The 16908-nt window shown below is 35.1% G+C and overlaps 1 protein-coding gene across 1 annotated transcript in view; it reads left to right on the forward strand.

The window, feature by feature from the left end:
* LOC139500092 (cholinesterase-like) overlaps window positions 1-16908 on the forward strand; it is a 32636-nt gene that overhangs the window by 7782 nt on the left and 7946 nt on the right. Inside the window, exons 3-8 of the mRNA XM_071288832.1 lie at window positions 247-391; window positions 9600-9785; window positions 10680-10876; window positions 12150-12294; window positions 12870-12899; window positions 13537-13581. Coding sequence (XP_071144933.1) covers window positions 247-391; window positions 9600-9785; window positions 10680-10876; window positions 12150-12294; window positions 12870-12899; window positions 13537-13581 — 748 coding nt within the window. The remainder of the gene's footprint in view (window positions 1-246; window positions 392-9599; window positions 9786-10679; window positions 10877-12149; window positions 12295-12869; window positions 12900-13536; window positions 13582-16908) is intronic.

Below are 16908 nucleotides of genomic sequence, written 5' to 3' on the forward strand. Positions count from 1 at the left end.
ACTGAAAAAAAGATTACCAAATATAAGGTTTTTATAATATATGAACTAATATGGAAATAAAGGACCTAAACCATTTAAAGAACTTGACCGGTTTGTAATAGGTATCCACAAAAGTTGTTACTTAAAACAATCAAAAGGACCTGAGAGAAGGAAAAAAATCAAGGTTATTTTTAAAGAGAGGGCAGAAAACCCGAGTACATAAACATATTTAGAATCTATATAAAGATTTTTTTTAAACTTTTGCAGGTGAAGGAAGAGTCTTTGCCTGTCTTGCTTTACATACATGGCGGTTCAAACAGAGTGGGGATGGGTGCAATGTTTGATGGAGATATATTATCGGCATATGGCAAGATGGTGGTGGTCAACTTCAACTACAGGCTAGGTGTACTAGGTAAGTACATATAGATACAAGGAAATGTTTCAATCTTTAAAATGAGGAGAAAGATACAAACAAGAGTAATTCAAAAATGTATCAGTCGAAGAGAAACTTTCTACGCAAGGCTAAAAACGAAAATCAATAACAAGACACAAAAGTCAACAAATCACTACATAGAGAAGTAATAGCTGAGCCACATGAACCTACAGTAGTAAACTTTATTGTGATATTTGCATATTTTAAACACAATGGAAAAGCCAAATATGGCATAGTATTGTTTTAAATTATTAAAAACTCTATGTTTCTCAAAACAATGAACATATAGCCATTGCCAGATTTGGTACATTTTTATCTGAATTTTCGGTATTTAGTGTATTTGATTCCATCAAACTTCCTTTATTCCAACACTACCGATGACTCGTATATACACGAAACATCCGCCTTTCTTCAGAGATTATGTAGCTACTAAAATTTGATATACCTTACAGTAAGGTTTCTACCTCGTTAAAATTATCTTCCCATTATCCCAACTACTACAAAATCAATGCGAAGTGATTATTATTGCGACAAATGCGACAGAGTGTACACGCAATAATTCAACTAAAACTTGCAATTGGAAATATTATATATGAATTAATTGGGATTTTTCTCATAATCTTAAAAATTAAAATCACATTTACATGTAAGTCTAAAATGACAAATTGGTAATACATGTACATTGTAGTAAATGCACGCAATAATTTCTGAATTTACAGTTTAACTGGGTTTTTTTTTCATTTACGAAAATAGAAGCCATTGTAGGGATGACACGCTGTCAATTTATCCCTACATAGCACATAATATACCTTACGGCCTTTTTGCGAGAAAGTTGTATTTTTAAAGACAAATGTAACTACTAGGTATCAAGCATCATGTGACAACTTTAATGCGGGGTTGACATATTGCCGATTATTGCTCCCGTTTGAGATCAGACAGCGATACGACACGAAAAGTGAAAAAGTCGGATTACTATTATCTGGAATGTCCTATCATTGTCTGAACGCAGTCATTTAAGTTCGTAACAGATTCCTACGGGTCGGGAAGGGTCACAATTATAGTTCGGCGAAGCACCCCGACAGTAAGGTGCGTCCCGTAACATTCGGGGAAACTCAGCCGATTTTTTTCTAGTCGGATTACAATCGTGCCTATGTCGTTATAGATTCTGCTGTATCGGATCAAAATCCTAACAATGTTCTGTGTATTCTTGACGGTGTCCTGTGGAACGGGAATGATCTGGAGAAATTTTTCATTGCTGTTTTTATGCCGATTGAATCCAGATTGCATCCAGATCTTGTCGATTGCGAACCGTTTTTGCCGAAACCGTCCCGGAACAGTCCCGTTATTAATATGAAATTCGTTAATGATACCCACATCAGAGTCCCGACAATTACAGAATACAATACGACTAAGACCAGACAAAGCCGTTTGCAATACGATAGAGCGGACCGACAGTACCTGATCATCCCGAGTATGCCAACAGTTTTCGAACGGATAACTTCCGTCAGCGTCGGTTCCCTGGGATACATGTCAACTCGTACTTTCGGCAACTCGTACTCAGCCAACTCGTACTTTCGGCAACTCGTACTTCTACCAACTCGTACTTCTACTAAGTCGTACCCAATATTTTTTTAGCATTATAATATAAGTTTTCTACGTTTATATCAGTAGATATTTATTGCAGTTCGCGTGCCGGTGATTAATTGATTGATCATTGCTTCACACCTGAAGTATGTCGATTACCAGTTAATCGGCCCTTATTCACACACGAAGCGTGCCATTAATTATTTAACCGTTATCAAAACAACTTCACACCTGATCTAATCTTTCTGCATGTACGTTTGCACTATATTTTAAAATGTATATTTCATCACAATACTACTATCATTTATATACGTATTGACCTCAATTATGATAAAAGTTAAAATAAAAATTAAGCCAAGTACTCTTATTGGCCCCAAACATGGACCAAATAACAGGATTAGGGGAAAATATTATTGAGATACACAATTTATATATCGTTTTGCATACATTACAACGTGGACGAACCATGATTGCAATTGAAGATGATCATACATTTCACCATAGTTTATATATTTTTTCTCTAAGCTTGGTTTTTACAACGTTTAAGCCATGCATTTTCTTTTCGGTGAGGATGGTGATTGTTTAAGTATAACTCAACGGCCTTTGATGATCATAGTGCCGCACTTATACCGGTTTTTTGTTTTCATTTACTTCTCTCTGTTTATTCTACTTTTAACAAATCCATTCTATTTTTGTAGGTATGTTATCCACTAATGACCACTGATTAGCATATTGTGTACTCATAATTATTTTAATGTGCATATCAAATAAATTGCCGTGCAAACAATTTCAAACAATCAATTCTAAGGAATACTAATGATTATAACGATTAGCATTTTATAAGCTTATTTAAAACAATTATGATTGAATTTTATTAACAATGAAAGTTGTTTTTTTATTTGTATTTTGCTATATAATGATATACGAAAGAAAGTTACAATAACTATGCATATAAACTTGATAAATAATATCAAATAAAACATGGTTACGAGTTGGCAAAAATAGGGTACGAGTTGGTTGAGTACGACTTGCCGAAAGTACGAGTTGTCGTGTACCCGGTTCCCTGTCTGGTCACTCTCTGATCTCTGTCGGATTACATTCGGTAGAATCGGGACGCAGTCGTGACAGACTCGGTCGAATTTTACCAGGCGAAAGATTAGAAGCGGATTGAGAACGGAATAAATTCGCTTGGAAACGGTTGATATCGACGCTTCCTGAACAATATCTGATTATTGTCGTGATTAAATAATTTGTTTTACAAATTTTAATTAAAGTTTGAATTTTCATCCACGATTCACAGGATCTTGATCAGACTTTCAAAAATTTTAATCGGGAATGGTCCTGTCCAGGACGGCAGTAAAAATCGTGAATGTGTGATCCCAGCTTTAACGCTTTTTTTTCTTGAAAAAAACATATTGTCTGATTGGTTGTGAGGATGAATTTCCCAAAGTAAAAAAGTAAAAAAAACAAAGTTAAAAACAATCAAATTAAATACTTAATCTTCACAGATGGAAGAAGAATAACCCTAGACAATGCACTTAATTTTAAAGATATGCATTATTAAGATCCACTTGTAAAGTCTGTCGTCAAGCGCTTCTTGTTTTTATGTATTAAAAAATGTAACTATTAGACACACCTGATTTGTTGTTATGACTCATTAAAAGGGTATATCTCATAGCCCAGATATTTTGTATTTTGGTACGGTGAATTATTAAATTTTATCATATCAAAGTGTAGCTTTAATTTATAAAGATAAAATAATCGTGTCACTGTCTTGTGGCTGTCGTGAAAGTGTCTAACAATCGTCGTGCGACTGTCGTGCGATAAACATCTTGTCGTGGGTATCAATATAGTGCATTTAATCAAACAATCGTCGCACGGCTGTCGTACGACAATCTCACGACTGTCACAAGACACTCATGATACAGTCGCACGATTGTCTCACGAATACCAAATTTCGTACGATGATTGCACAACATTGATTGTCTGTCGTACGACAGTGGTACGTTCGTTGTACAACATATTTTCGTTGTATTTAGAAGAATACAATTCGGTGGGAATGAATGTTTGGAAAGCATACCGTCTACCGTTTAAAAAGGATGGCTATTTCATCGGAACGATTATGCTTGGCCCTGTTGAATAGGCGCATTGGCGGACTACCACATGAGTAAAATATGGTCCTGTTAACGTTGAACAGTATAGGAAACAGCGAAACGCCCGACGATGGTGGGTTAGACCATGGATCAAACGACTCCTGATGTTTGGGTAGTATACTTACATTGATGTAAGAGTTGGAGCGGGAATCTGCCGGTGATTTCGTTGGATTCATGCGGATGGAGCCTGGCATGTTTCAAGAGCTTTTGTTGAGAGTCGTATCACAGTAGCACGACAGTCGTACGACAGTGACACGACAGTGACACGACAGTGACACGACAGTGACACGACAGTGACACGACATTGACACGACAGTGACACGACATTGACACGACAGTGACACGACAGTGACACGACAGTGACACGACAGTGACACGACAGTGACACGACAGTGACACGACAGTGACACGACAGTGACACGACAGTGACACGACAGTGACACGACAGTGACACGACAGTGACACGACAGTGACACGACAGTGACACGACAGTAACACGAACATCCATTGAAATGAAAACCTGAAAAATAGCCCCAAACAACTCACGACTGTCGTACGATTATCGCATGACTGTCGCACGACATTCACACGACTGTCACATGACCGACTTGCAACAAATCCACGACAGTACAATTACAATTCTTTTTTTCTGTCTTGTACCCATCGTGGAACCATCGTGGACATGTCATAGCTGATGTGACCACTCGAAATATTTTTTTACATTTTGCTCGACAGCGCCACGACAACTATTTTATAGATCTTCAACGACAATACATCGGGCGAATGACCCACGACTGTTGTGCGACAGTCGTACGACAGAGCCACGACAGTGACACGACAGTAACACACGCATCCCATGACATAAAAACCTGAAAAATGGCAAAACAACAACTCTGGATTGTCGTACGACTGCTCATGACCGACTGGAGACAAGCCCACGACAGTACAATTACACTATTTTTTTCTGTCGTGTACCCATCGTGGAATCATCATGGTCATGTCGTAGCTGGTGTGACCACTCGAAATATTTTTTTGACATTTTGCACGACAGTGCCACGACAACTGTTTAATAGATCTTCCACGACAAAAAATCGTACGATCTGTTGTGATCGGGGATTTAGTGAACATTTGTCTTTAATTTCAAATCTTACCAATATATCGAAGCTCCTTACTATATATACACACGTATATAAGTCACTATCTATGCACATATATTTAACTTTTAAAGCCCATGGAAACTGATGTAACCAAATCAAATATACCACCTTGGCAATCTTTACCTTCTCTAAAAAAAAAAAAGACCATTTCTTTTGTTAAGCTACCAATATATTTATGTGTTTACTTTTATAGTCGACCATAAGTAAAAACCTTTATGACCTTGTACCCGCGGATACTTCTTAGCTTATAAAGCTTCAGTATGTATTGATGCATATTTGTTTAAGAATCATCACACGTCTTGGATATACTTTTGGTTACGTGCCTTTCTATGTATCGATTCGTTTTTTAGCTGCCTATATGTTGATTCATCTTGTGGCCCTTTCAATATATTCATACATCTGAAAAGCCCTCAAAAAATGGATCTTATCGTGTATCATTAAATGCCTGTAAACCCAAGGATAATGAAAGAATTATTATAGTTCTTATTTAAGGTTATCAAAGGTACCAGGATTATAATTTAGTACGCCAGACGCGCGTTTCGTCTACATAAGACTCATCAGTGACGCTCATATCAAAATAATTATAATTATGTACAAAGTTGAAAAGCATTGAGGATCTTAATTTCCAAAAAGTTGTGCCAAATACGGCTAAGGTAATCTATTCCTGGGATAAGAAAATCCTTAGTTTTTCGACCGAAAAATTCAAAGTTTTTTAAACAGGTAAGGTAGACGTATCGAAACGTTTGGAAAAAACATCAATCAGTCTATAGAAGAAGCGATTCGATAAAAAAATTTCTTATATCAACGAGCGATATTGTCTCATATCAACGAGTTGCATTGTGAGAAATTTCAGAATGTTAGCATTTGTACGAAGAAAGGTCGATTTCTCGGTATAAAGTAATGACTCTTTTATTAAATCAGGGTGACATTTGACACGACATACGTCTGGTGTATAATTTCCATGAATTATTTTATGTAATAACAAGCAAGGTGTATTTAAACAAGAAAATTTAATTATTGAATAAATGAAACATAAACGCACGATTTATCATCTGTAGATGTACACATTCTATAAATATCATGTAGCAAATTCAGTGGAATGCAATTGAGATGAATTTAATTGTTTGCAAAGCTAAAATCACCTTTAAGTCAAAGATACTGCTATATTTTATTATATCAATGCGATATTTGTTTATATCATAGCGATGATTTTTTAATATCAAAAATTTATGAATGCGATACTTTTGCAATATAACTACTATAGTTTTCTAATATAAAATGAATACGATGACACGTCACAATGCATGTCAAGAAAACTGCGAACATAATTCACAAACTTAGATCATGACCAGTTTAATGTTTTAGGATCAATATCACTAAAATTTCGTAACTGTAACAAAGTTAACGCTTACATCAACTTATCATTTCGAAAATGTTGCTTGACCATATTGATAGTTGAAAGTGTTAACAACCTGTTCAGTCTATTGGTTTCAATCACATGGTTTAACCGACTAATTCTATTAGAAGTGATGATGCAATGGCGGAATTTAAATGCCGTTGCAAATAGTCTACCGACCTACTAGATTCTAATATACTGGTCACACTTCTATAGACTATCCACCTTGGTAATATCGAAATAGACAAAAAAATATCATCACTTAGAAGAAACATTCATTCAAACAATCCAATCCAATACAGCTCCAAATTACAATGAATATCCAAATGGTAAAATAAATAATCCAAACAAATTAAAATGTACAAATGCTGATGTCCCGAACTTTGAAGATACCAACTGAGTAGCCTCAGACCCATATAGTGGACAACTTCAGATACAACGAAAATCAAAAATCTTGCCAAACAGAAAATGTATTTATTATTAACATAGAATAAAAATATTGAGAAGGAAAACAGTTCTTTTTTGGATATCAAAGACTTTCGATATATATATGAACATAATCAGCTCGCCGCGCGGACGCTCTTTTACATCGCGATGACCGTGAGGGCATTCCGATGTATTGTTGTCACAGAGATTTGACTTTCGTTTTTGACTAGTGATCGATCGTATAATACGCGAACATTTCTTAGTGCAAAATAACAATCCGTATAGCTGGTTATAAATTCATTTCTTCAATGAGTACTAACAAAAATGTTTAGAACACAAAAAAATAAGATGTAAATGTATTTTGACGTTAGAAATGTGTATATATCTTTTCTATATTTATAAATTTAGATCGTTCAGTTGGAGGACTGGAAAGCAGTTATTTATAAGGGGAAATTTTAAAGATTTATAGATATCAGAAGATGGTGCATGAGTTGGAATGAGACAACTTTCCATCAAAGTAATAATTTGTTTAAAGTAAACATTTATAGATCAAAGTAGGGCCTTAAACACGGAGCCTTGGCTCACAGCGAATACCACGCTATATAGGAACAAAAACATTACTAGTGTTAATAACCATTCAAACAGGAATTGTTGCTTCTAAAACCAATTGAGAAATTTGTAAGATGTCACCAAAAACAATTTGAATTTAAGCAATGGTCTTAAAACTGCTTATTTACATACAATACTACTAAGAAGTAAAATCACAAAAATACTGAACTCCGAGGAAAATTCAAAACAGAAAGTCCCTTATCAAATGGTAAAATCAAATGATAAAACACACCAAACGAATGGATAACAACTGTCATATTTCTGACTCGGTACTGGCATTTTTAAATTTTGAAAATGGTGGATTGAACCTATTTTTATAGCGCTTAACCTCTCACGTGTATGACAGTCTCATCAAATTCTGTCATATTTACAACGATGCGTGAACAAAACAGACATAATAGGTAAAATTGTCAAAATATGGGTACAGCAGTCTAATATTAATACTAATAAGTACTAATATTGATGTAACAAAACACCGCTATGATATTTTAAAAGTATCGCATTGATATAAGAACTAATAGCATTTGTTTATTTATGTATATAAGAAAAACACAGCACTTTAAATTTTACAAGAACATAAACTTTAGCCTCTAACTAACTTCTGAATGTATATTAAGACTCAATTGTTGTTTATATTTGAACAATAAGTTTTAAAGTTAGTATTTTCTTAATTTTTCGTTGCCGAAAACAACATTTTCCGCATGGAATGTCTGCATATTTACAATTGATATTAGACAATATCGCTATGTGATATAAGAAAAGTTTTTATCGATACGCGTTTTCCATAGGCTGTAAATGTTTCCTATCTTTGAAGACGAAAAATAAGATAAGCTCGGATAAAAATCATCCTTCTTTGGGATTTACAGAAAAAGGTGAAAGATTGTTAGTAATTCAATCCTTTTACTTTTTTGTTTTTAAAATGGAAAGATTAAATGACATTTTAACAACTTAGATAACTTATCTTTCAAAATGTTTTTACGTTCTTACGCAATTCGTTAAATTTTATAATTACATTTTTATCTAATCTGGTTTTTCTTGAATATATTTACCTTGCTATAGATATAAAGTTTTGGAGTAAACACTGTTCCAAATACACATATCACTGTTCACAACAAATTAGATAAAAATACGTTATAAATGCCAATAAACGGTAATTCTATTACGAGAAAAGGAGACCAAGTTTTATTTGCGATTGTAATACTGCGTTAATTTATTTTCATGTGGGAGATAGGTTTCTCCCCTGCATAATTAAACTTACCAGCAAATACGTTAACAAGGCGATTGCTTGTTGTTTTCAGTGGTGAATCCAGACATTTACATAAGGGGGAGCACTTACTACCTAAGAGAGGGGCCGTTTTTAATCATGACTCAGTGATTCCCTATATAATCAACGAATTGTTTTCCCACAAAAGGGGACATGGGTACCCTGGCCCGACCTCTTTATTTGCCTCTTGTTTGATAGTCATAATCTACTCAATTATGTAAGACGATTTTTCTTTGTCGTTAGAACGAGTAACTAAGTCGTGATACAAGTTAGCTAACAACATACACTTTGAATTTAACCGGCCTCCGTAAATATTACTAGTAATCTATATACTGGTAAATATTAATGATAAGTTGTGATCTTATCTGTTTTCAAATTTTGAGGAGTAATTCGTAGAATGTACCTCTTTTATTTTTCAACAGATAGGGTCACCGTCACTCACGGGTATCCCCCTCACCAGTTATTTTCTGGTTTTGTATTTATTAATTATATACGATCGGACTTTATGAAAACGCCACCATGGACGTTTTGTAAATATCAGTACATTATTAATTCAAATTACTTTTGTGATATTAAAAAAAAAGTATGTACATTCCAGGTTTCTATGCCGACAGAAGTAAGGGCATTGAAGGTAACCTTGGATTACTTGACCAAGTAAAGGCGATGGAGTGGGTACAGAAAAACATTCATTTCTTCAACGGAGATCCAACAAAAGTAACAATACACGGACACAGCGCAGGCGCTGGAAATGTTGGTCTCCATCTTGTATCCGATTTAACAAAAGGTAATTGTGTAAAATTAGTTAAGTTTCTGTAACAATCATTTTAGATATATATTTTCCTGGAATATCCCAGTTGATCCATATCCCTCTAGAAGGGCTGGCATATCCCCTCCATGGTTGCAATAGAACGCTCAAAGATGCAAACATTGTCATGTTTCTCCTCTCATGAAGGCATTTTGATGAGTCAATACAGTTCTCATATTGTATTGTATTGTTTTCTATTGTTCTTCTTTTTTCCAATTCAAAATAGATCTTCAGAATGAAACTGTTTTTTTAGTCAAAACATTTTGTAAATTAGTGCGGGTTGATTTTCTTTTTACCCGAAAATAGTGTTGGACGAGTTGGAATGAAAACATTTTGGGAGATACTTTGTCTTTCAAAATGCTATCTCGAGAGTTTTCGTAAGGGCAATATAATGTAGGAAGAGTGAATGATATCAACTGGATATGAATGTGTATTTATACATTCAGCACAACCCAATGACTTAGATTCATACAGAGGACAGTAGAAATCCAAATGACCATACATCGATATAATATACTATAGCAACAGTAAGAATTCTGCGTAATTTCATACACATTTATACTTATTGCAGGTAAGGGACAAACTATTTTCACAAGTCACTGTCTTGTGAACTTGAGCAGAAACATTAACAAACATTTCTTAGTTTCTATGTTATACCTAAGGGTGTATCAAATCAATAATAAAATATATCTATAGAAGGCTAGCGTCTTCAAAGTACTTTGTTAAAGTAATTGTAACGCAATATACTTACCAGCTAACATATCAAACTTTAACTGGTCGTTGGCTAACATCAAGATGTAAAATCACGATTTTTAAGAGAAAACATTCCCCTTAAAAAGAAATTGCATAAAATGTTAATTATTCTACTTCTAGGGTTGTATAGATATGCAATTGTTCACAGTGGGTCTCCCTTAGCTTTTTGGGGCGTTTCTGATTGTATACCGACGATGAAAAACAAAACAGTTGCAGAAGATTGTCAACAAGGATCCAGTCATCTGGTGGAAAGTTTTAAATCTGAGGACCCCATGTCGGAACCAGTCAATACTCATTTCCTAATTTCAAGGGGAGAGGTAATCACGTTGTTTTACTTTTTTATAATCTACTACTAGCAAATTTGGGTTAATGCATACAAGTTAGATGAAGTGTGGATGTTCGTGTAGGTTTTTTTTTGCTATATCAGCAAAACTATGAAGGGAGTTGTGGTGTCTACAACCAACACAAACTACTAACTCTCACCTTTTGAATGATGCCTATACCAAAGAATATGACAGTTGTTATCCATTCGTTTGAGCTTTTGATTTTGATATTTGATTAGGGACTTTTCGTTTTAAATTTTCCTCGGAGTTAGCATTTTTGTAATTTAATTTTTACAATAACAATGTGTATATTTAAAAAGCCACATCTTTCATGAAGTATATCAGTGTGAGACAGATTTTCTTTTTACAGCAGATCTTGAAAGTGTCCTTTATACATTAGAAGGAATAACTTCAACTATCCCATATGGAACAAATGGTTCAAAAGTAAAATAACAAAAATACCAAACTCGGAGATAAATTCTTAACGGAGGATCCATTAGCAAATGGCAACATCAACAGCTCAAACACATCAAGCGAATTGATAATAACAGTCATATTCCGGATGAATGTTTTACGCTTAGCTAAACCCCCCGCTTGTATGACAGTCGCATCAAATTCCAGTATATTGGCAACAATGTGTGAACAAAACAATAAAATTGAGAAAGGAAATTGGGAATGTGTCAAAGCGACAACAACCCGACCATAGAGCAGACAACATCCGAAGGCCACCAATGGGTCTTCAATGTAGCGAGAATTCCCGCACCCGTAGGTGTCCTTCAGCTGGCCCCTAAAAGAATACATAATTGGTTAAAATGTAAAAAATAGAGGTACAGCAGTCAACATTGTGTTATAATCGTAACCATATAAAACAAACCAATATGTCAACAAAGAAAAACAAAAAGGCATATAGACAAGGCACATAAACAAAAACGGAATACAAGAATACAAAAATGTACCTAAGCACATAATACAATGACGAGATGTCTAAGTACCGAGCCACGTCAAAGGGATATTACAAAAACTTAACAGAAAAGGTAATAATTTACAAACAAACAAAAAAAACACTAGAACACTACATATGTTTGCTTTAAGATAATCAAGAACTTTCTAATTGTACTTAATAAATTTACATACAATTGATTTAGATGATAGATGATACATACAATTGATTTAGATGATAGATGACGGTATCAACGTTGTCCAAAAAAAATACAGTTTTATGTTTCCTCCTTAAAAATAATATGTATACAAATAAGATATTTTTCAGAAAACACCATTTAATTTAGTGCCATTTCGACCGGTGCTTGATGGCCATTACTTAACAGATATACCTGATAAAATGTTCCAGTGTAATCAAGTTCACGCTGAATCAGTTCTCATGGCTATGGCCAAAGATGAATTCTTTCCGAAGTGTAAGTTTTCATGTATAGAAAACATTCAAAGTGTTATAACTCTTTGTACATTTGTTATTTAAATTTTCTTGAACCTGTGCTTAGGTGAATGTTGTTATTTTGTAACCATAGATCACCATACAATCAGCTCGGAGATAACAAAGCATAACGTCCACAGTTGATTGAAATAGCATATGAACAAATCCATATACAATAGTTCAGAAGTATTCTTTTTGGTTGTCAGCTCTTTGGTCGGGTTATTGTCTCTTTGACACATTCCACATTTCCAGTCTCAATTTTATTTGTTTTAACTGATAAGATTTATAAGGTGGCGAGGTAAATCAATTAACAAGTTTTTCCACCACATCACATAAATGTCGTGTGTCAAAATAAGTCTTGTATATCTTGCCGGACAAAACTGGTGTTGAAACTTGACCAATTTAATAACAATTAAATTGTAGTGTGGATGGGCCGTTCGATTTTTTCTGAATTTCACTCAATTGTTTTAACGTTATATGTGAATTTTGTAATCTATTTTTATAAGACACTGCTAAAACGGAAGTGAAGTTTAAAATATTAAAAACTAACTATTTCAGATACCGATACCAAATATCAAAGAGCTTTCGGTAAGTTGTTTAAACAGAAAAAAAGAAAGACAACACAACAAAAATAAACTATACAGATATATTTCATTTCATTTTATTTAGACGAAAATATCTATATTTACTGATATTTAATTCAAGAGGATATCTTTTTAGCATCAGTTTGGAGCTTGACAGATACAATCATCCTACGCGGTTGTCAAATCTCTCAAAGAATTATTTACTTATTTTTTTAATCTATTTAATTCTTCACATCTTGAATGCATTGTGATATGACTTAATTCAGTTTAATTGATAAAATTGATATAACTCAACATGATAAATAATACAAATACATCTCTCAATGTAAATAATGTTTTATTGGAGTTTGAACAGAATGTCTATCTGTTTTCCTCTTACGATACCCAATGATGTTTGACAGTAACAATTTAACTGATAATATCAAAGACAAATATTCCATAGATACTATCTGCAATTTTCCAGTCTAAAATTGCCGCAGAGATGTTGTTTGAGAATTTGAATGTTACAAGATATCACTTGATTACAATGATACATCATGCACTGTCAGAACGTACAATGAGTAAACGTGAGAGCATGATGTTTTATGTTTAGATATATGTCATACATGTTTATTCGCGAAGTTATGTTTGTCTCTTTCCAGATGAACATTTCGACTTTGACGGTTTATTTACTGAAGATGAGGCAGGTAATTTGCAGAAAAAAATATATCCTATATATTTTTAAGAATAGAATCATATTCAAAACAGTGTAGCTGTGGCCATTGATTGACGACCTTAAATTATCCCATTGACTGGGGCAGATTATGTGAACGTTTGTCTGTAAAGACCGCTGCTCACTATGTACTTGTTAAAGACACTTAAACTGTGGGGTCACAAAAGGTTTTCAACACCTAAATGAAGAACTTAGAAAAACTAATCAGGAATAACACGATGTTTTGATTTATATCAATAATATAAATCAAAACATAGAGTTATTCCTAATTAACTTTTCGAATATTTTAATATCAAAGGAGTTAAGAACCTTTGGTGACCCCACAGTTTAAATTCTACAATAAGTAAGTAGTGAGCAGTTGTCGTTACAGACACACATTCACCTAATCTGTCCCAGTCAATGGGATAATTTAAGGTCGTCAATCAATGGCCACAGCTACACTGTTTTGAATATGATTCTATCAAAAAAAATGAAATCTATAATTTTTAGCTCACCTGGCCCTAATTAACTTTTCGAATATTTTAATATCAAAGGAGTTAAGAACCTTTGGTGACCCCACAGTTTAAATTCTACAATAAGTAAGTAGTGAGCAGTTGTCGTTACAGACACACATTCACCTAATCTGTCCCAGTCAATGGGATAATTTAAGGTCGTCAATCAATGGCCACAGCTACACTGTTTTGAATATGATTCTATCAAAAAAAATGAAATCTATAATTTTTAGCTCACCTGGCCCGAATTAACTTTTCGAATATTTTAATATCAAAGGAGTTAAGAACCTTTGGTGACCCCACAGTTTAAATTCTACAATAAGTAAGTAGTGAGCAGTTGTCGTTACAGACACACATTCACCTAATCTGTCCCAGTCAATGGGATAATTTAAGTTCGTCAATCAATGGCCACAGCTACACTGTTTTGAATATGATTCTATCAAAAAAAATTAAATCTATAATTTTTAGCTCACCTGGCCCGAAGGGCCAAGTGAGTTTTCTCTTCACTTGGCGTCCGTCGTTCATCGTCGTTAACATTTTACATTTTGAACTTCTAGAGAACCACTGCATGGAATAAAAACCAAACATGGCATGAATGTTCCTTATGAGGTGCTGAACAAGTGTTGTTACTTTGTAGCCGATCCATCATCCAAGATGGCCGCCAGCGGGGGACTTAATTTAACATATCCCCTAAGGGAGATGCATACAAATGATTTCTCTTAGAGAACCACTGAATGGAATGAAACCAAACATGGCATGACTATCCCTTATGAGGTGCTGACCAAGTGTTGTTACTTTGTGGCCGATCCATCACCCAAGATGGCCGCAAGCGGGGGACTTAGTTTCACATAGGACCCTATGGGAAATGCATACAAATGACTTCTTTTAGAAAACCACTAAATGGAATGAAATCAAACATAGCATGAATATTCTTTATGAGGTGCTGACCAAGTGTTGTTACTTTGTAGCCGATCCATCATCCAAGATGGCCGCCAGCAGGGGACTTAGTTTAACATAGGACCCTATGGGAAATCCATACAAATGACTTCTTTTGGAGAACCACCAAATCGAATGAAACCAAACATGGCATGAATATTCCTTATGAGGTACTGACCAAGTGTTGTTCCTTTGTAGCGGATGCATCATCCAAGATTGCCGCCAGCGGGGGACTTAGTTTAACATATGACCCTATGGGAAATATATTCAAGTTTCTTCTTTTAGAGAACCACTAAATGGAATAAAATCAAACATAGCATGATTGTTCCTTATGAGGTGCCGACCAAGTGTTGTTACTTTGTAGCCGATCCATCATCCAAGATGGCCGCCAGCAGGGCACTTAGTTTTACATAGGACCCTATGGGAAATACATTCAAATCTCTTCATTTATAGAACCACTGAATGGAATGAAATCAAACATAGCAGAAATATTTCTTATGAGATACTGACCAAGTGTTGTTACTTTGTAGCCGATCCATCATCCAAGATGGCCGCCAACGGGGGGGGTTTAGTTTATCATGGGACCCTATGGGAAATGCATACAAAAGTCTTCTTTTAGAGAACTACTGAATGGAATGAAACCCAACATAGCATGAATGTTCCTTATGAGGTGCTGAACAAGTTTTGTAACTCTGAAGACCCTGTATCGATCACCTGACTCTACTTGATTTTTTGAAATCATATAAAAAAAGATAAAATTTGGCTACAAAGTAACATCACTTGGCCACCACCTCATTAGGAAAGGAACATTTGTGCTATGTTTGGTTTCATTCAATTCAGTGTTTCTCTAGAAGAAGGCTTTTGTATGCATTTCCCATTGGGGCCTATGTTAAACAAAGTCAACCCACTGGTGGACATCTTGGATGTTAGATCGGCTACAAAGTAACAACACTTGGTCAGCACCTCATAAGGAACATTCATACTATGTTTGGTTTCATTCCATTCAGTGGTTCTCTAAAAGAAGTCATTTCTATTCATTTCCCATAGGGTCCTATGTTAAACTAAGTCCCCCGCTGGCGGCCATCGTCGATGACGGATCGGCTACAAAGTAACAACACTTGGTTAACACCTCATAAGGAACATTCATACTATGTTTGGTTTCATTCCATTCAGTGGTTCTCTAAAAGAAGTCATTTCTATTCATTTCCCATAGGGTCCTATGTTAAACTAAGTCCCCCGCTGGCGGCCATCGTCGATGACGGATCGGCTACAAAGTAACAACACTTGGTTAGCACCTCATAAGGAACATTCATGCTATGTTTGGTTTCATTCAATTCAGTGGTTCTCTAAAAGAAGACATTTGTATGTATTTCCCATTGGGTGCTATGTTAAACTAAGTCCCCCACTGGCGCCCTTCTTGGATGATGGATCGGCTACAAAGTAACAACAGTTAGTCATCACCTCATAGGGAACATTCAAACTATGTGTGGTTTCATTCCATATAGTGGTTCTCTAAAAGAAGTCATTTGTATGCATTTCCCATAGGGTCCTATGTTAAACTAAGTCCCCCGCTGGCGGCCATCTTGGATGATGGATCGGCTACAAAGTAACAAGACTTGGTCATCACTTCATAGGGAACATTCATGCTATGTTTGGTTTCATTTCATTCAGTGGTTCTCTAAAAGAAGTCATTTGTATGCATTTCCCATAGGGTCCTTTGTTAAACTAAGTCCCCCGCTAGCGGCAATCTTGGATGATGGATCGGCTACAAAGTAACAACACATGGTCATCCACCTCATAGGGAACATTCATGCTATGTTTGGTTTCATTCATTCAGTGGTTCTGTAAAGGAAGTCATTTGTATGCATTTCCCA

Source organism: Mytilus edulis, chromosome 1, assembly GCF_963676685.1.
Source record: "Mytilus edulis chromosome 1, xbMytEdul2.2, whole genome shotgun sequence".
Taxonomy (NCBI): domain Eukaryota; kingdom Metazoa; phylum Mollusca; class Bivalvia; order Mytilida; family Mytilidae; genus Mytilus; species Mytilus edulis.